Source organism: Triturus cristatus, chromosome 1_1 (genome assembly GCF_964204655.1).
Source record: "Triturus cristatus chromosome 1_1, aTriCri1.1, whole genome shotgun sequence".
NCBI classification, from domain to species: domain Eukaryota; kingdom Metazoa; phylum Chordata; class Amphibia; order Caudata; family Salamandridae; genus Triturus; species Triturus cristatus.
Genome location: NC_140579.1, coordinates 133493334 through 133514367, shown reverse-complemented (window position 1 = coordinate 133514367; position 21034 = coordinate 133493334). Strand labels below are relative to the sequence as shown.

The following is a 21034-nucleotide window of genomic DNA, read 5'->3' as shown; positions in this document are numbered from 1 at the left end:
ATTCCATTTTGATGCCTGGGAAATATTTTAACGTGAGAGCCTGCAGTTAGTCTCTACCAGAAAAAGCGTTACCAACGGTAAGTAACTTATTCACCAAGTTGTGTTATGTGCCGGAATCCTTTTAATCCTATTTCACATGAAAGGTAAATTGGATGCTCCCTAAAATTGCACATTGATTGCCAAGTTGGATGGAGTTGAAAAGTTCTTCAAAAAGCAGAAATTGTAACATCTTATAGACTGGGCAGAGGAATATTGTTTGGGCAGAAAAGGGTCCCTCTTGCATGTCTCTGCTCAACATGCATCCTCTCCTCGAATTTGACACAGCAAGCAGTATGTTTGTTCAAGTCGTGATGAAGAATATCTGTTTGATCCTTGCAGGGTCACTGAGTATATGGTCAGTGGGTGCATGGTCAGTGGGTGAAGGTCAGTTGGTGCAGGGTCAGTGGGTGCAGGGTCAGTGGGTGCAGGGTCAGTGGGTGCAGGGTCAGTGGGTGCAGGGTCAGTGGGTGCAGGGTCATTGGGTGCAGGGCCAGTGGGTGCAGGGTCAGTGGGTGCAGGGTCAGTGAGTCCAGGGTCAGTAGGTGCAGAGTAAGTGAGTGCAGGGTCAGTGGGTGCAGAGTTAGTGGGTGCAGGGTAAGCAGGTGCAGGGTACCATAGGTGGGATCTAGAGCCTGTGTGCTGTTTGACCAAGTCATGATGAAGAACATCTTTCTTTGAACTCTACAGAGTCTCGATGGTTGCCGTCTAGGGGTCTCAATAGTTGCTGTCTTGGGTCTCGATAGTTGCCGTCTCGAATCTCGATAGTTGCCGTCTTGGGTCTCGATAGTTGCCATCTTGGGTCTCGATAGTTGCCGTCTCGGGTCTCAATAGTTGCTATCTCGGGTCTCGATAGTTGCCGTCTTGGGTCTCGATAGTTGTCGTCTCGGGTCTCGATAGTTGCTGTCTTAGGTCTCGATAGTTGCCGTCTTGGGTCTTGATAGTTGCCGTCTCAGGTCTCGATATTTGCCATTTCGGGTCTCGATATTTGCCATCACGGGTCTCGATAGTTGCTGTTTTGGGTCTCGATAGTTGCCGTTTTGGGTCTCGATAGTTGCCGTCTCGGGTCTCGTAAGTTGCCGTCTTGGGTCTCGATAGTTGCTGTCTTGGGTCTCGATAGTTGCTGTCTTGGGTCTCGATAGTTGCCGTCTTGGGTCTCGATAGTTGCTGTCTTGGGTCTCGATAGTTGCCGTCTTGGATCTCAATAGTTGCCGTCTTGGGACTCGATAGTTGCCGTCTTGGGACTCGATAGTTGCCGTCTTGGTTCTCGATAGTTGTCTTCTCGGGTCTCGATAGGTGCCGCCTCAATAGTAGTCGTCTCGGGTCTCGATAGTTGCCGCCTCAATAGTTGCTGTCTCAGGTCTCAATAGTTGCCGTCTTGATAGTTGCTGTCTCGGGTCCCGATAGTTACCATCTCGGGTCTCGATAGTTGCCGTCTCGATAGTTGTTGCCTCGGGTCTCAATAATTGGAGTCTCTCCTGTAATTTTCATTGTTTGGTAATTTTAACTAAATGGTGGAGTCCAGTGGCCTGAACATAAGAGTAGGGACAGGGTACTCACTCGATAAATGATTTGCTCTTAGTCCTACAGCCTCCCCCTTCATTCATGCAGATCCTCCAATACCCTAGTAGGCATCGCCTGAGATTGTGGCCCCAACAAGGCAAGAGGAAGGAAAGGGAGTTGGCAGTTGATGCTGAGAGAGTGTATTGTAGCTTGGCCTGGATGAGCAATGACCACAAAAGGAATCTGCCACAGGAACGGAAAACGATTGACAGACCAAATCAAAGTATACAGTGTAAACCTTGCTATAAGTCAAGAGAGACCTGCACTCTTGGGGATCTACAGAAGTTAGTGCAAATGAAAAGGGAGGGGACAGCGGGGATAACAACATCAAGGTGGGAGTGGACAATAGTGGGGGGGGAAGGGTGCTGCTATGAGGGCGGGTTGCTGAAGTCTGGTTGAGGGAGGGAGAAATTCCCAGGTGTGTGGCTTCCCAGTAATTATTCAGTGGAGGTGTTATTTGAAGAACTAGTATTTCAACTCCTTGCACAGATGGAAACGGGATGAAGTCAGGCTTCTCTGCATTGGAACGGTGTTCCAGATCCCAGGAGCCCCGCCACCAGGCCCTTGCCTTCCTTTATTGTCTGATTTACAATCTGACAAAGGTGCTGCTGCCTGTCATACCTGCTTCACTGGTCACCAAGCACCACCATCCCGCGCTGTACTGTTTCTTGCAGTACTTTGAAAAAAGGGTTTTGAAATGATCCCCAGGTCTTTGTGTACCTCTTGTGATGTCACTGAGTTTGTATAGTGACATGAGTGGGTGATAAAGGTGAGCCCTCCTGCGAAAAGTGAATCTGCAATTGATTTCAAGGAATATAATCCAACTATGTGCTAGAGAACTGGTGTTCTGGATTCTTTTAGTTAATTAAAATCATAAAAACACATATCTAATTAACTGACAAGTCAAGAAAAGATCTTAACAGCGCATTATGGTCTCACTTGATAAAATCATTTACCGATGGCAACATTAAGCAGATCTGGATGTTCGAATGAAATAGAACAGTTCAGATCAATAAATTGGGCCAGAATTAGGCAGCTAAATGACCTGCAACATTGCCAACAACAAGCCACGGAGAAGAATACCTTAGCCGGACACAGCTGTTCATATTAGTATGAAAGAGTAGTCCAGCTTTACATAATGTAGTTTTGTCCCAGACCCATGACAGGATAGCGAGATTAACCAAATGGTGTTCTCACCTAGCAGCCTGTCAGGACCCTTCAATGTTCCTCTTGCAGTCATCATGCAGGACTTCTGGTTTTCCAAGAGTGATTAGGTAAGTGTCAGATAGGATTTTAAAAGCACTTGTAGGTTCTGGATGAGTAGGTATTTTTGATATATTATGATTCTTGTATAATTGTAGTTAATCATGTTTCCTTCCAGTCACTCCTAAAACGAGGATTTCCCGGAGAAAGAACGGTGATCGCATCTTTCTGGCCGGCTACGCGTATGGGTTCTATCCAAGAGACATCGAGGTGAAATGGGTCCAGAATGGTGTAGAGATGCCCTGGGAGTCGAGGGACATCCTACCAAACCCGGATGGAACCTATCAGGTCAGGATGACTGTGGAAGTTCATGAAGGAGATGAGGAAACCTACATACTTCAGGTGGATCACAGCAGCCTTCCGGAGATTGTGACGGTAGTGTATGGTAAGTGTCCCCCACTCCGATGCATAGTACACTTCTGTCCATGGGACAGAGGCCACTGCAGCCTACTTGAGATTAACTGGTGGTCTTCATGCAGTCAGGGTGAGGGGTACTTGTATACCCGTGACGGGTGACGTCAATCTACATGTAGGGATGGAAGAAAGTAGTGACTTACTTCCAGCCAAAGACTACAACTGAGGTAAGGTAACTGTAGGACTAAGGGCCTGAGAGAGCGACGCTGCAGCTGATTGTGGCCCATGTATGGTAACTGTGAGACTGAGCACCTGAGAGAGGGACTTTGCAGCAGATTGTGACCGGTGCATGGTAACTGTGGGCCTGAGAGAGCGGCGCTGTAGCTGATTGTGGCTGGTGTAAGGTAATTGATCACCTGAGAGCACGATACTGCAGCTGATTGTGACTGAGAGCACGATGCTGCAGCAGATTGTATGGTAACTGTGGGACTGAGGGCCTGAGAGAGCGATGCTGTAGCTGATTGTGGGTGGTGTACGGTCATTGAGATTGAGGGCCTGAGACAGCAATGCTGCAGATGAATGTGAGTGGTGTGATAACTGTGGGACTGAGGGCCTGAGAGAGCGACGCTGCAGTTGATTGTGGCTGGTGTGTTGTAACGGTGTGATTGAGTGCCTGAGAAGGTGAGCCTGCAGCTAATTGAGGCTGGTGTATGGTAACTATGGGATGGAGGGCCTGAAAGAGCGAGGCTGCAGCAGATGTTCGCTGGTCTATGGTAACTGTGGGACTGAGGGCCCGAGAGAGCTGTGCTGCAGCTGATTGTGACCGGTGTATGGTAACTGTGGGACTGAGAGCAATGCTGCAGCTGATTGTGGCTGGATTATGGTAACTGTTGGACTGTGGGCCAGAGAGAGCAACGACGTAGCTGATTGTGGCTAATGTATGATAACTGTGGGACTGAGGCCCTGAGAAAGCGATACTGCGGCTGATTGTGGCCCGTGTATGGTAACTGTGAGACTATGCACTTGGGAGAGGGACCTTGCAGAAGATTGTGGCTGGGGTATCGTAACTGTGGGACTGATGGCCTGAGAGAGCGGCGCTGTAGCTGGTTCTGGCTGGTGTATGGTAACTGAGCACCTGACAGCACGACGCTGCGGCTGATTGTGGCAGGTGTATCGTAACTGCGGGACTGAGGGCCTAAGAGAGCAATAATGCAGCTTATTGGGGCTGGTGTATGGTAACTGTGGGACTGATGGTCTGAGGGAGCGACGCTGCAGCTGATTGTTGCCAGTGTGTGGTAACTGTGGGACTGAGGGCCTGAGAGAGCGATGCTGCAGCTGATTGTGGCTGTTGTAAGGTAACTGAGGGCCTGAGAGAGCAACGCTGCAGCTTATTATGGCCGGTATATGGTAACTCATGGACTGTAGGCCAGAGAGCGCGATGCCGTAGCCGATTGTGGCTAATGTATGATAACTGTGGGACTGAGACCCTGAGAGAGTGACACTGCAGCTGATTGTGGCCCAGGTATGGTAACTGTGAGACTGAGCATCTGAGAGAGAGACGTTACAGCAGATTGTGGCTGGTGTATGGTACTGTGGAACTGAGGGCATGAGAGTGCAGTGCTATAGCTGATTGTGGCTGGTGTAAGGGTAACTGAGCACCTGAGAGCGCGACGCAGCAGCTGATTGTGGCAGGTGTATGGTGACTGTGGGACTGAGGGCCTGAGAGAGCAACGTTGTAGCTGATTGTGGGTGGTGTATGGTAATTGTGAGACTGAGGGCCTGAGACAGCTGTGCTGCAGCTGATTGTGAGTGGTGTGTATTAACTGTGGGACTGAGGGCCTGAGAGAGCGACGCTGCAGTTGATTGTGGCTGGTGTGTTGTAATCGTGGGATTGAGTGCCTGAGAGAGCGACGCTGCAGCTAATTGAGGCTGGTGTATGGTAACTATGGGATGGAGGGCCTGAAAGAGCGAGGCTGCAGCTGATTTTCGCTGGTCTGTGGTAACTGGGACTGAGAGCCTGAGAGAGCTGTGCTGCAGTTGATTGTGGCTGGTGTAAGGTAACTGTGGGACTAAGGGCCAGAGAGAGTGACGCTGCAGCTGATTGTGGCTGGTGTATGGTAACTGTGGGACTGAGGGTCTGAGGGAGCGACACTGCAGTTGATTGTTACCAGTGTGTGGGAACTGTGGGACTGGGGGCCTATGAGAGAGAAGCTGCAGTTTATTGTTGTTGGTGTATGTAACTGTGGGACTGAGGGCCTTAGAGAGTGATGCTGTAGCTGATTTGGCTGGTGTATGGTAACTGAGCACCTGAGAGAGCAGCGCTGCAGCTGATTGTGGCAGGTGTATGGTAAATGTGGGACTGAGGGCCTGAGAGAGCAATGCTGTAGCTGATTGTGAGTGGTGTATGGTAACTGTGGGACTGAGGGTCTGAGAGAGTGACGCTGCAGTTGATTATATCTGGTGTGTTGTAACCGTGGGATTGAGTGCCTACGAGAACCATGCTGCAGCGGATTGTGGATGGTGTATGGTAACTGGGTGTGAGAGAGCAGTGTAACAGCTGATTGTGCCCATTGTATGGTAACTGTGGGACTAAGGCCCTGAGAGATCAACAATGCAACTGATTGTGGCTGGTGTGTGCAACTGGGGAACTGAGGGCCTGAGATAGTGATGCAGCATCTGATTGTGGCCGTAGTGTGGTAACTGTGGGCCTGAGAGAGCAATACTGCAGCTGATTGTGGCCCTTGTATGGTAACTGTGAGACTGTGCAACTGAGCGAGTGACGTTGCAGTAGATTGTGTTCGGTGTATGGAAACTGTGGGGCTGAGGGCCTGAGAGAGCGGCGCTGTAGCTGATTGTGGGTGGTGTATGGTAATTGTGAGACTGAGGGCCTGCAACAGCAACACTGCAGCTGATTGTGAGTGGTGTATGGTAACTGTTGGACTAAGGGCCTGAGAGAGCGACGCTGCAGTTGATTGTGGCTGGTGTGTTGTAACCCTGAGATTTAGTACCTGAGAGAGCGACGCTGCAGCTAATTGAGGCTGGTGTATGGTAACTGAGGGATGGAGGGCCTGAAATAGCGAGGCTGCAGCTGATTTTCGCTGTTCTATGGTAACTGTGGGACTGAGGGCTTGAGGGAGCTGTGCTGCAGCTGATTGTGACCGGTGTATGTTAACTATTGTACTGTGGGCCAGAGAGAGCGATGCCGTAGCTGATTTTGGCTGATGTATGAGAACTGTGGGACTGAGGCCCTGAGAGAGGGATGTTGCAGAAGATTGTGGCCGGTGTATCAGAACTGTGCGACTGAGAGCCTGAGCGAGCGCGCTGAAGCTGATTGTGGCTGGTGTATGGTAACTGAGCCCCTGAGAGCGCGATGCTGAAGTTGATTGTGGGCCCATTTATGGTAACTGTGAGACTGAGCACCTGAGAGAGGGATGTTGCAGAAGATTGTGGCCGGTGATTCGTAACTGTTGGACTGAGGGCCTGAGAGAGCAGCGCTGTAGCTGATTGTTGCTGATGTATGGTAACTGAGCACCTGAGAGAGCGACACTGCAGCTGATTGTGACAGGTGTATGGTAACTGTGTGACTGAGGGCCTCAGAGAGCGACGCTGTAGCTGATTGTGGGTGGTGTATGGTAATTGTGAGACTGAGGGCCTGCAACAGCAACGCTGCAGCTGATTGTGAGTGGTGTATGGTAACTGTTGGACTAAGGGCCTGAGAGAGCGATGCTGCAGTTGATTGTGGCTGGTGTGTTGTAACCCTGGGATTTAGTGCCTGAGAAAGCGACGCTGCAGCTAATTGAGGCTGGTGTATGGTAACTGTGGGATGGAGGGCCTGAAATAGCGAGGCTGCAGCTGATTTTCGCTGGTCTATGCTAACTGTGGGACTGAGGGCTTGGGGGAGCTGTGCTGCAGCTGATTGTGACCGGTGTATGTTAACTATTGTACTGTGGACCAGAGAGAGCGATGCCGTAGCTGATTGTGGCTGATGTATGAGAACTGTGGGACTGAGGCCCTGAGGGAGGGATGTTGCAGAAGATTGTGGCCGGTGTATCAGAACTGTGGGACTGAGGGCCTGAGAGAGCGCGCTGAAGCTGATTGTGGCTGGTGTATGGTAACTGAGCCCCTGAGAGCGCGATGCTGAAGTTGATTGTGGGCCCATTTATGGTAACTGTGAGATTGAGCACCTGAGAGAGGGATGTTGCAGAAGATGGTGGCCGGTGATTCGTAACTATTGGACTGAAGGCATGAGAGAACGGCGCTGTAGCTGATTGTTACTGATGTATAGTAACTGAGCACCTGAGAGAGCGACACTGCAGCTGATTGTGGCAGGTGTATGGTAACTGCGGGACTGAGGGCCTGAGAGAGCGATGCTGCAGCTGATTGTGGCTGGTGTATGGTAACTGAGGGCCTGAGAGAGCAATGTAACAACTGATTGTGCCCGGTGTGTGATAACTGTGGGACTGAGGGCCTGAAACAGTGACGCTTCAGCTGATTGTGGTTGGTGTATGGTAATTGTGAGACTGAGTGCCTGAGACAGCAACGCTGCAGCTGATTGTGAGTGGTCAATGATAACTGTGGGAAGTAGGGCCTGAGAGAGCGACGCTGCAGTTGATTGTGGCTTGTGTGTTGTAACTGTGGGATTGAGTGCCTGAGAGAGCGATGCTACAGCTAATTGAGGCTGGTGTATGGTAACTGTGGGATGGAGGGCCTGAGATAGCTGTGCTGTAGCTGATTGTGACCGGTGTATGGTAACTGTAGGACTGAGGGCCTGAGAGAGTGGTCCTGCAGCTGATTGTGGCTGGTGTATGGGAACTGTGAGACTGAGCAACTGAGCGAGTGAAATTGCTGTAGATTGTGGCCAGTGTGTGGTAACTGTGGGTCTGAGGGCCTGAGAGAGCTGTGCTGCTGCTGATTGTGACCGGTGTATGGTAACTGTGGCACTGAGAGCCTGAGAGAGTGGTCCTACAGCTGATTGTGACTGGTGTATGGTAACTGTGGGACTGAGAACCTGAGAGAGTGGCCTGCAGCTGATTGTGGCTGGTGTATGCAACTTGGGAACTGAGGGCCTGAGAGGGCGACGGTGCAGCTGATTGTGGCCCGTGTATGGTAACTGTGAGACTGAGCACCTGAGAGAGGGAAGTTGCAGAAGATTGTTGCCGGTGTATCGTAACTGTGGGACTGACGGCCTGAGAGTGGTCCTGCAGCTAATTGTGGCTTGTGTATTGTAACTGGGGGACTGAGGGCCTGAGAGAGCGATGCTGCAGCTGATTGTGGCTGTTGTGAGATAACTGAGGACCGGAGAGAGCAGCGCTGCAGCTGATTGTGGACGGTATATGGTAACTGTTGGACTGTGGGTCTGAGAGCGACAATGCAGCTGATTGTGGCTGGTGTATGCAACTTGGGAACTGAGGGCCTGAGAGAGTGACGATGCAGCTGATTGTGGCCCGTGTATGGTAACTGAGCACCTGAGAGCGCGACGCTGCAGCTGATTGTGGCAGGTGTATGGTAACTGTGGGACTGAGGACCTGAGAGAGCGACATTGCAGCTGTTTGTGGCTGGTGTATGGTAACTGTGGGACTGAGGGCCTGAGAGTGCCACACTGCAGCTGATTGTGTCTGGTGTATGGTAACTGAGGGCCTGAGAGCGCAACGTATCAGCTGATTGTGCCCGGTGTATTGCAACTGGGGAACTGAGGGCCTGAGAGAGTGACGCAGCTGCTGAATGTGGCCGGTGTATGGCAACTGTGGGACTGAGGGCCTGAGAGAACTGTGCTGCAGCTGATTGTGGCTGGTTTATGGTAACTGTGAGACTGAGGGCCTGAGAGGGAAAAACTGCAGCCTATTGTGGCTGGTGCATGGTAACTGTCGGAGTGAGTGTATGAAAGTGCCACACTGCAGCTGATTATGGCTGGGGTCTGTGACTGTGGTACTGAGGGCCTGAGAGAGCGACTCTGCAGCTGATTGTGGCTGGTGAGGGTTTGAGAGTGCCACGGTGCAGCTGATTATGGCTGGTGTCTTTAACTGTGGGACTGAGGGCCTTAGAGAGCGATGCTGCAGCTGATTGTGGCTGGTGTATGTAACTGTGGAACTGAGGGCCTGAGAGAGCGACGCTGCAGCTGATTGTGGCTGGTGTATGGTAACTGTGGGACTGAGGGCCTGAGGGAGCGACAATGCAACTGATTGTGACCAATGTGTGGTAACTGTGGGACTAAGAGCTTGAGAGAGCAACACTGCAGCTGGTTGTGGCCGGTGTGTGGTAGTAATGACCTATGAGAGCGATGCTGCAGCTGATTGTGGCTGGTGTATGGAAACTGTAGAACTGAGGGCCTGAGAGTGCCATGCTGCAGCTGATTTTCGCTTATGTCTGTGGGACTGAGGTCCTGAGAGAGCAACACTGCAGCTGATTGGGTCTGGTATGTAGTAACAGTGGGACTGAGGGCCTGAGAGAGCGACACTGCAATTGATTGTGGCTGGTGCATGGTAACTTTGTGAGTGAGGGCTTTGCCACGATGCAGCTGATTATGGCTGGTGTCTGTAACTGTGGGACTAAGGGCCTCAGAGAGCGACGCTGCAGCTGATTGTGGCTGGTGTATGGTAACCGTGGACTGAGTGCCTGGGAGAGCGGTGCAGCAACTGATTGTGGCTAGTGTATGGTAACTATGTGACTGAGTTCCTTAGAGATCGACACTGCAGCTGATTGTGGCCGGTGTCTGGTAACTGTGGAGCTGAGGGCCAGAGAGGGCAAAGCTGCATCTGATTGTGTCTGGCGCATTGTAACTTTGTGAGTGAGGGCTTGAGAGTGCCACGATGTAGCTCATTATGGCTGGTGTCTGTAACTGTGGGACTGAGTGCCTGAGAGAACGGCACTGCAACTGATTGTGGATAGTGTATGGTAACTATGTGACTGAGTTCCTTAGGGATCGACACTGCAGCTGATTGTGGCCGGTGTATGGTAACTGTGGAGCTGAGGGCCCAAAAGAACAATGCTGCAGGTGATTGTGGCCAGGGGCGTAACAATAACCCCCGCAGTGCGGGGGGCCGAGTTCGAGGGGGCCCCCTCCGGCACTGTGCACGGGCGGGCCCGAGAGCTCCAGACTGGGTCAGGAGCGTGGCCCAGCCCTGCCAAGCATCATAAGGCATGTCCCGAATCACCGCAATAAAAAAGATTATCACGCATCTCAGCAGCATGTTCATTGCCACCTCTTAAGTGAGAAGGTAAGCGCTGCGCCCAGAGCTCTGCTACACCCTCTCTCCAGGGTGGGGTGAACTCTACGCAGAGGGCACACATTGGCAGCGTGGCCTGGACACCCAGATTGCAACAGGAACTAGACGGCTCAGCCGTCGCGGCCCCCTGAGCATGTGCACAGTGGGCTCTGCTGAAAATAGGCAGCAGAAAAGACACTGTAAAATGTCAAGTAAGCCAATTCCTGATAATAAATTCTCTTGTGTGCAGAGTATTGGATATCAGAATTCCCTGATATTTTAATCAGGCACATCAGAGAAGGGGTAGCGCATTTTTTATTACATGAGCAAAGTCGCACATAGATGCCAATAATCTTCTGATGTGACTGCTTATAATATCAGAGAAGGCTGATAGCCAGTACTCTGCATACAAGAGAAGGTTCTTGTTTTCATCAACGTTTAGTGGCGTCATTTTACCACAAACTGGAAACATTTCTTTGAAAGTAGTAATTGGAACTGAAAATGAAGGTGCATTGCATGTGGATGAATATTTTGTTAAGCAACTAAATGGTGGACAAAATGTCTGATTCTAACTTGAAAACCAACATACAAATACAATTGGTAATAATAATAGTTTTCTCAGGAATTAACAGAAATTTGCAAAAGAAACACTTCACAGCTTCCCACCCCCATCCAAAACAGCCGCCCCCTACAATATTGCACAGCTTTTTTTAATTGAACATTTTTTATTTTCATATATGAAACGTTCCTGAAAAGGCTACTGGCAAATATTCATGGGATGGCCAATGAATTGTGTTTGGTGAAAAGTTAAAGGTCCTTTATCTGCCCATAAAAGAGACTATCGGCCTTAAAAATCTGGAAAAGGCTGTCAGATGAACGCAGGTCACCCAGCGCTAGCAGAACCAATGGAGTCAGTACCTGAAAACACAAAGATTCAGCAAAATGTATCTGTAAACTCCAACGGGTGTTTGTGGGGTAGGGAGGAGTGTGTGGCTGTAGGGCCGCACTTGCCTTTTGTGGATATTTTTGATCAAATGCACAATACACAGCCTCAAAAGTCAGTGGGGCTGTCTCTGCCACTCATCATCATTGGGCCGATAACACCGGAACTGCTCTGTAACCGTGACGTGTGTTAGATACATTCTGTAAAGTTCTACGTCTGTGGCACAAACACACAACAAACAATTCTGGGCTATCTAGTTTTGAGGGAAACTCCTAGTTGTTTTGATGAAACGTTCAATTTATTTATTGCATATGAGGGAGAGTCAAAGAGAGCGCCCATGAAATGGACAGGAATTATGCGATATCTGGGCAGGAGGGGTTAAGGTTTTCAAGATCAGGGGATGAGGGTTCACTTGGTATTGCCAAATATCACTTGTATCGCTCACAACCAGGCCAGCACCATTGGATTCTTCAGGAATGACCGGGCCCATCGATAATAAGTGCAGCATGTGCTGTGGCACTGGGACAAAAGCATGTGATGGGACCACTGTACCCCAATTATTGCTAGATTTTGGTCACTATTTTGTTTAATGTGTTCATTGAGGCGACAAGAAATAATACAAAAAGGATCAGGCATAGAAATGACTCACAAGGTAGGTTGTGTAGTGCGCCGTGGAGTGCTTCTGCTTTTTTCTGTCCCTTTGGCTCGGTCTCCCCAATCAAATTTTAAGAGGCAAGATTCATCAGTTTATTTACTTTGTTCATGCGACAAAAGCACCGACTCCTCACCAAAGCACCAGGTCTGAACGGCAGACACACTGGGCCTGAGGATACAGACTCACTTGAGGCGGGAGGGTATGGGGATATGGATGGGGGTGGATGACTTCCAGTATGTGGTGGGAAAGGAGGCCGAAAGTGGAAAGGCAGTTATAGTGCTACCCTTATATATTTGACTGCAATGCCTGAAAAAAGTCTTAATTATTAACACAACCAATGTGTTTGTGAATGAGAGATGATAGTGGCGGATTCCAAAAAACAGAAGCACTGGCTTAAAGTCTAATGTCTTGGTCGTGCAAAAAGAACAATTGATGGACAGAATGCAGAAACAATCTCATACATTCACACCAGTACAGAGATTTGGGCCTAAATCCATCGTTTTTTTGCTCACCATGCCATTCCAGTTTGAACCCAGCCATGTGCAAATCAGTCTTGACCCTGTGCCCAATGGGAATAGCCGAGCCTGAACTTCTAGGCCAGATCCTCCCTGGACTGGAAACAAGCATCCTAGGACCGGTTTCGGGGTTTCACCCCTCTTCAGCCATGATATCTTGTCTCCAGTCACATGGAGAGCACGGGACCCATGTATGACATTGTTTCTGCATTCTGTCCATCAATTGTTCTTTTTGCATTTGTCTGCCCTACGTTGGTAGGGTATGCTCAGACGTGGGTCCCCTGCTCACTTTGCACTGGTTTCAGCTAGCCTGGCTGAAGAGGGGTGTTACACCCAAACCGGTCCAGGGAAGACCTGGCTTGGCAGTTCGGTCTGGATTGTTCCCATGTGGCACATGGTCAAGACTGATTTGCATATGGCTGGGTCTGACCTGGGGTGGCGAAGTGAGTTAAAGAACGATAATGGATTCAACCCCGATCTGTGACTGGAGGTGTGTGTCTTAAAAGTTTCAGTGCTCTGTCCATCTTCTCCTTGTGTTTGCTTTGTTCACCCTCAGTCAGAGGGGTATGCCCAGACGTGGGTCCCTTGCTCACTTTGTCACAGGCTTCAAGCTAGCCTAGCTGATGAGGGGTGTTACCCCGAAACCAGTCCCAGGATGCATGGTTCTGGTCCAGGGAAGACCTGGTTTGGCAGTTCGGTCTGGACTGATCCCATGAGGCACAGGGTCAAGACTGATTTGCATATGGCTGGGTCAGAACTGGGGTGGCGAAGTGAGCTAAAGCGCGATGATGGATTCAACACAGATCTGTGACCTGGCGTGAGTGTCTAAAAAGTTCCAGTGCTCCACCTATCGCCTTGTGTTTGCTTTGTTTGCCCTAAGTTGGTAGAGTATGCCCAGATGTGGGTCCTTTGCTCACTTTGCCACTGGATTCAAGCTAGCCGGGCTTATGAGGGGTGTTACCCCGAAACCGGTCCCAGGATGCTTGATTAAGGTCCAGGGAAGACCTGGCTTGGCAATTCGGTCTGGACTGTTCCCATGAGGCATAGGGTCAAGACTGATTTGCATATGGCTGGCTATGAACTGGGGTGGTGAAGTGAGCTAAAGAATGATGATGGATTCAACCCAGATCTGTGACTGGGGGTGAGTGTCGGAAAAGTTATAGTGCTCCGTCCATCATCTCCTTGTGTTTGTAATGTCTTGGTCATACCATCCCCTAGCTGTTACAGTCTCAGCCTTGCTATGTTTTTTAGGGCTCGTCTAGCGTTGCAGCGCGAATGAGCTGCCATCACTTTGCAAAGCATGTAGTATATACTGTAGCGTGGAAGCTCCGCCACTCTCTGCCCATTGGCTTTTGTCTTAAATGCTGCCTTCCGATTGGTTTGAGGCTTGTTAGTCCCTCCTCATTCATCATTTGTATCCTTCCACGGCTACGGCCCCTTTTACTTCCAACAGTATTTTTCTTTTCCCTGCCTTCCCCTTCCACTCTCGCAGTCCGTGACTTCTCAGACCACACCAGCCCTCCCCCACTCCTGTTCGTGCCTTCTTCCTACCCGAACTTCCTATTCTAATGCAATAGGTCTTGCGTAAATGCTGGTCCTATTGCATTTTGAATGCTTGCTTATAAAGTCCTTTCTCTGACGTATGAGGTGGATTGGATATCCCAGCATGCCTCTGTTCGCACTTGCGTTTCGCTGTTTTTTTAAAGACCTTGTTATTTTCAGCACGCCTTGCACGCTTTCAGTTTTACAATGGCAACACGCACACATCACTCATTATTACAGTCAGCGCGACGGCCGCCAAGCTTCATCTTTAACCATGGGGACCTTTCTGTTGCTCTGCTAGCGCCACTGTATATATTGCTATGATACCCCGATGATATCCGTGTACATCATAACTGCAGCGCAGAGACGCTGCCTGTCGGCTTATTGCACCATGCATGGCACCACAGCAAGTATGTAGAAACCATTGTAGCCAGCAATACACTGTCTTTCACCTTTGCACGCCAATGTCTGGGTCCTGGCGCAGCCCGTTTCTCACCCATCCTCTCCGCCTTTTCCCAGATGGCCTGATCGCCTCTGACATTCTTTTTTAGTGTTAGTGTATGTGACACTTTGTGTGTCTCTGTGTGCGCACATTTGCATCACACACTCTTTACAAGCCACATTTCTGAATATAAAGCAGTAACTTTGCCTGGGGAGCCACAGGCCGTGGCCTATGGAGGGGTATAGCGCTTTATGGCAGATTCAGCTGAGCACAGGCAAACTCTGGTGTGGTTAAGGTGGGGGCGACTGTCTTTTCTTAGGAGGCTGCTTTCTCTCTAAGGGGAGACAATAATCTGCTTAATTGAGCCACTGGGAAATCACTCCAAGCCCAGAGAATTAATGGCCCAGATAGACACCAAAAACCCGCACAGCAGCCCCTCACCCCTTCTACTCAAATATAATCACCCCCTACACATTGCCGCCATCCCCCATCAGTCTGCTTTAATTTCACGAGCAGCAGGGGCCAGAGTACGGTACTTTGTCTTCCCCAAACACAAGTTCCTGATAGCGCTTAGATGAGCGGGGTGCTTTTAAAGCGCATTATTCCTGATCTTCGTCTCTGGACACACTTGAGCGAAATTTAATGAGGTTATTATTGCAAAGAGGGGTGGGCAGTTACACAAACTTAATGCCCAGCTGAGGGCATAAATCCAAGTTTATACAGCAGTTCATCGAAGATTGTAGACATTGAAGAAATTTATATTGACTGAAATATGTGTGTAGAAATCTGCCAACCGACCCAAAGCACCCCGTGACAGCAGCCCTTTAGGAGGTCATCCCTGCACCATCCCCTCGTTACTCCCTCACCCCTGTGAATCTCTTGTCTCCAAGGGCTATGCATATTCAGTGTAATATCGCTTTTTGAACAAGCTCACCTGTGATGACGCAAACTGTGCCTTGAGTCACCACAAGGGCACCCTGTGGGCACCACAGGGACGGAGGTCGGGGTGCCCGGGCCCTTTCTCCTATTGTGCGAGTCAGAAAGCATCTGTTAGCTTTTGATTTTCCCCTGCCTTCCTTGCACACTCCTCTAACTGTAAGACTCACCTTGTGGGCACCACAGGGACGGAGGTCGGGGTGCCCGGGCCCTTTCTCCTATTGTGCGAGTCAGAAAGCATCTGTTAACTTTTGATTTTCCCCTGCCTTCCTTGCACACTCCTCTAACTGTAAGACTCACTCTTCTCTGAACATGCCCAGCCTCATTCTAAAGCCATGGTGTTTCTCTCTGCTTTTCTTTCTCACATGCATTCTGACATCCTTTCTCCCTTGCTGACTCTCTTCCCTTTTCCTATACACTCAGCCTTCCTTTTTCCCTCCCCATTTTTAGCACAGATAAGTAGTCATTCTAGGAAGCAACATTCAAAAGTATGTCACTGACATACCACATATTACCACTACATAACTTCACACCACACCACTCAATTCCATAACAAACAATTCCAAACCAACATATCTCTCCCTTACACTTCTTCCAACCGTACGTGCATCCCTCCCTCACGCTCCCTATCTCCTCTCTTTACTGCCTGCTCACACATACTAAGCACAGATTCTTTCCAGTACCTTTTCAAGGTTTCCGTCCCTCAACGCCAGCTTTCCTCCTCTGCTTAGGGTGTCTTCTGCATACACAGGCCCTCCCTCCTTATGCCTCTGTGGCCTGCTTTCCCCTTCTTTCTCTCTTTCTCACAATCTTTCTGCTCCTCTGTCTCGAGTTCATTCATCACTTCTTGCACAAACTACCTATCTCTTTCTATCTTCCTTTCTATCTTATCTTTGCAGCTCTCACTCCTATCTATTCACCATGCCACATATTTCCACTACATAAATATACTGCACATCACACAATTCCACCTCACACAATTCCACAACTAACAATTCCAATACAACCCACATAAATTCACTCCACACCACATACATCCACTCCAAACCAAAACACATGGGTAAAATACATTGTCATTTACAACGCCAATACCTCTAACTCTCCCAAATGCAAGACCAATTGCATTGCAAATGCTTGTTTTTTACTGGTGCTACGTGTGGCTGAACTCAGCACATGGTGACACCAGAGCTTGCTACAGACAGTTGAATCCTGGCGAAATCCCAGTGTAGCCAGCCTGCTATTTTGGTTATTTTCTTATATTTTTATAATTTAGCTTGGGACGCATGCAACACTCACCAGGCTATGTTCCTTTTGCAGGAAACAAGCACATTCCTAACTACATACACCTTCACTCCACTCTTTCATGGTTCCTCAGGACATTTTGAAATTAACATTATTACACAGACATAGCTACTTTGATTGTGCGATAAAGTGTCTATCAACGTGTCACACATAAGGCACTACAAAGTCACACATACGCAGACTTCTGCCATTGAAATGTCACAAATAAGCAACCTGGAACCTTGGCAGCGATGCGAGGGGGCCCCCTCTATGTACTTTGCAGCGGGGCTCCCTCCAGTTTCGTTACGCCACTGATTGTGGCCAGTGTATAGTAACTGTGGACTGAGGGCGTGAGAGAGTGACGCTGCAGCTGATTGTGGCTGGTGTATGGTAACGGTGGAGCTGAGTGCCCGAGAGAGCGACGCTGCAGGTGATTGTGGCTGGTGTATGGTAACTATGGGACTAAGGGCCTGAGAGAGCGACGCTGCAGTTGATAGTTGCTGGTGTATGGTAACTGTGGACTGAGTACCTGAGGGAGCGATGCTGCAGCGGGCTGTGGCTGGTGTATGGTAACTGTGGACTGACTGCCTGAGAGAGTGACGCTGCAGCTGATTGTGGCTGGTGTGTTGTAACTCGTGGGGAGGGCTTTTGCACATCGGGGTTCGTAATTCTACATAAGCTGTCCACATTCCATACACCAGCCCTGAGGAAGACCCACTGTGACGTTTATTTAATAACGCATACCTTCTGGGTCGAAACGGAGATGCTTCATCTATCTGTTCATGTCCCTAGTCTCTTCACCCATTTACCAAGAAGAAGGTTGTCCAAAGAGCACTGATAGATCTGTATGTACTTGAAGAGGGACGGTTCTATTTTGTGTGTGTATTATGTATATATATATATATATATATATATATCTATGTGTATATATATGTATCTAATTTATGTATATCTTCTATAAGCACATATGACCTTTATGTCACTTGTTTCACCAAAGTCGTGTTCTATTTTATGTTTGTTCTACCATTTGTGTAAATTACATACAGATACAAACTTAAACATTAAAAAAAGTACACACATCTTATGAAAAAACTGATCTTTCGCTTCCGGTGTGTTTTGACCTCTATTCCTGTCTAGAATAGTTGCTAGATCGTTCTTTGACATTCAGTGTCATCCAGGACAAATACCGTGAATCAGTAAATAGGTGTGCTAGGCAATTGTTTCCACCCAACAGAACTCAGTGTAAGGAGGACACATCACTATCTGGGTGAAAGCAATGTTGTTATGAGCTTAAGGAACAGACGACGGCAGATAAGGATTTAATGACTCCCTATGAACCTCGCAGGCTTTTTAAGGCTAGTAAACTCCAATGGCATTTCCAAATAAAATTCAAAGCAAGTGAAAAATGTTTACTCAATATATAAACAGAGCTCTCGATTGCTCCAACTATTGTACCTACTATGAGATAAAACCTTTGAGCACAGCCCTGTTTGTTTGCATATGGCCCGGTTACGAGTGGGGTGGTGATCCTTGGTGTGTGCAGTCGCTCCTGTTCCCACACACATCGGCAGTCCAAGTATCACAGCAATTATCACACCGCCCAGCAGTTTTTCTTGGTAAATTTCATCAGGTGACATTTTCGGAGAGTTACCTCAACAGTGGCTATCTATTCCTCCCCCTGTGTGATGATAGTCATCCGGTCTAGTAAATACCTCCTCACCATCCGGGGACAACACCACAGAAATATCCCTGTTCATCAGTTTCAAGGAGAGCGGCCTCAGAGAGGTTAGATGTCTTTACCAACAACCATGATCCTGGTTTACATGATCAGAAAGAGACCTTCGAGGTCCTACTGCCTGGACCTTCTTTTCACGGTGGTCTTGACCGAGGTCATTGAGGGACCGGGGTCTATGAGGACCCCGGTGTGAAGAGGATTCAGGGAGCAGCCTGGTCACTGACTGGGGCAACTTCATCCTAATGTTTTTAATCAGCTGATTGTTGTTGTACCTCCTAGAGATTCTTGAAGATGAAGTCCCTGTTATGTGGACCTTGTTCTAAGGTAAAGCCTGTTAACTATTACCTATCCTAATTTGTGGCATTTAAGCATGCCTAGACAATGGACTCTTGTGGTATTTCTTATTCTCATTTAATGAAAAAATATTTTTATTAGCATTTTTTATCAAACACATTGCCTATAGCAGTGAGCCAATTCATCATGGTCATTGCACAATTTGACAATTGATAATTATCTACTACTGAGGTAATTTGTACAGCAAGTTAGTGTGCATTGCGTGCCACTTTGTCGCTAATTACAATTTTAATATTATTCTGTCACTTAAAAAAAGGTGAATATGATAATTCTGTATTGTGTGATGCTAGTGTCCCAAAGAAAACATCTAACCTAAAATGAAACAACTACCTTAGGTGGGCTCTTGGATTACTGTGTGTAACTGGTTCATCTTCGTATTGGATATATGCTAGAGGGAGCAGGGACCACGAGGAGCTGCTCACACCCAACCTTCTGCTTCTGTTCCTTACTCTAGACAATGGGCCTTTTGGAATTCCTAATTGTCGATCAACGATCTACATTGTAGGCCCTCAAGGGCTCAACCCTGCCACATTCCAGGATCACCAATGACTAATGATGAATTAATGAACATAATTATTTTTAATGTATCTTATATCGATATCCTGTGAATCTGCATAGATTCAGCGATTGTGAACCTTTGTTGGACAACACTGTTCTGGTTAGAGACATCCCATGTATGTTATATGACGGGCCATCTACACATCTTTCATTGTCTGTCCTGAAGAAGGCTTGGCTTGATTGATTGATGAAGCTGAAACAGTTTTTTATATGCACTTGTAGACAATAAATAAAGATAAATAAAGATAAAAGAATGGACTTTAGAAACTGTATTCAGTGGACCTTCTTTCACTGCCTGGGAGTGCATTGATTTGAGGACCAGGTGCATCATTTAATTCTGCTTTACGCTTGGTTTTATGTGCTCCTGCAATATAAAGGAGGTTAGCAAGTAGAAAATCCATACCTTTGGGTAGTTTTCTTATGAAAGTTTTTAACTATGTAGAAATACCAAAAAGGTTTCTCAGTTTTGTTCTTGGTTAGGTGGTGCGGTACACAGCAGCACTTGAAATTGATGAAGAATGGTTTGCTTTTGGCTATATTTGTGAAATTTAAATTGACTTTGCCCAGGTTTAACGCCACTGACGTTTGCATGGGTCATTCACTGACATCAGAAGAATGATACACCAATGTTGCTGCAGCCAGAAGGAGGTTTGGAATGTTCAGTATCAGTGTGCCCATCTCACTCTCAGGAGGTTTCAGTAATTACATCTCACTCCCAGGATGCCACTGAGTCACAGACGTGAATTCACTCTCCTCACAGGGCTGTTGATGAGGCCCTTGAAGGCAGCTCGGCTTCATTGATGTGTCACCATTTGCATTGGCTGCCTATCAGGGAAAGGATCCAGTTTAAAGCTATGTGTATGGTTCATAAATTTTTTTGGAAGAGTAGCCCTCCCATTCTCCAGCCTCAGATCACTCCCTATCACCCGAAAAGAGACCTCCGGTCGTCTGTATCCCTCCTCTCTTGTCAACCTAGAATAAGGAGGTCCAGATCTGGGGGCCGGTCTTTTGCATATAACGGCGCCATGGGCTGGAATGCTCTCCCTCTCTTTTTGCGGAATGAATCTAACCTTCTATCGTTCCGCAAGCTGTTAAAAACCTGGTTGTTCTAGCTCTTCCTTTGCTGTGCTCTTTGTGTGTCCTCTGTCCGCAGCGCTGGGAGGCCTCCGGGTAGCCAACGCGCTTTACAAATCCCATTTCATTCATTCATTCATTCATTCATAGGAAGAGCCGGAAGGGCAAAATGTGACACCTGAGTTAGGACGGCAGCCGTCTTCTAGATCAGTCTCTCTATATCACCCTCTCTGACCCTTTGTATACAGGGTACTCGTTACTGAGAGCGTCTAGTGATGTTACCTTCGTTATTGTGTGGGCTCTGTTCTGTAACTCTGCTTCTGTTTTTCTCTGCCCCACAGAGGAGAAGTCGTTTCCAAAATCTGCAATTATCGCTATCGTGGGAACCATTGTGGGTGTTGTGCTGCTCGCTGCTATCATTTCAGTCCGGCACTTTAGATCAAAAGCATCAGGTAAGGAGTTTGAGTCTGTTACTGTTACCGGGTAGTCTCTTCATGTCATAGTTCTTGTGTTAGAGATGTGGGTGTGAAGTCTTCTGACGCTCAGTCACCTGTTAGGTGTGAAGTGGTCTCTATTTACAT

At 48.3% G+C, this 21034-nt stretch overlaps 1 protein-coding gene across 1 annotated transcript in view; it reads left to right on the top strand.

The window, feature by feature from the left end:
- LOC146869802 (uncharacterized) overlaps positions 1 to 21034 on the top strand; it is a 508722-nt gene that overhangs the window by 115281 nt on the left and 372407 nt on the right. Inside the window, exons 6-7 of the mRNA XM_085640499.1 lie at positions 2981 to 3247; positions 20795 to 20905. Of these exons, the coding sequence (XP_085496625.1) occupies positions 2981 to 3247; positions 20795 to 20905 (378 nt within the window). The remainder of the gene's footprint in view (positions 1 to 2980; positions 3248 to 20794; positions 20906 to 21034) is intronic.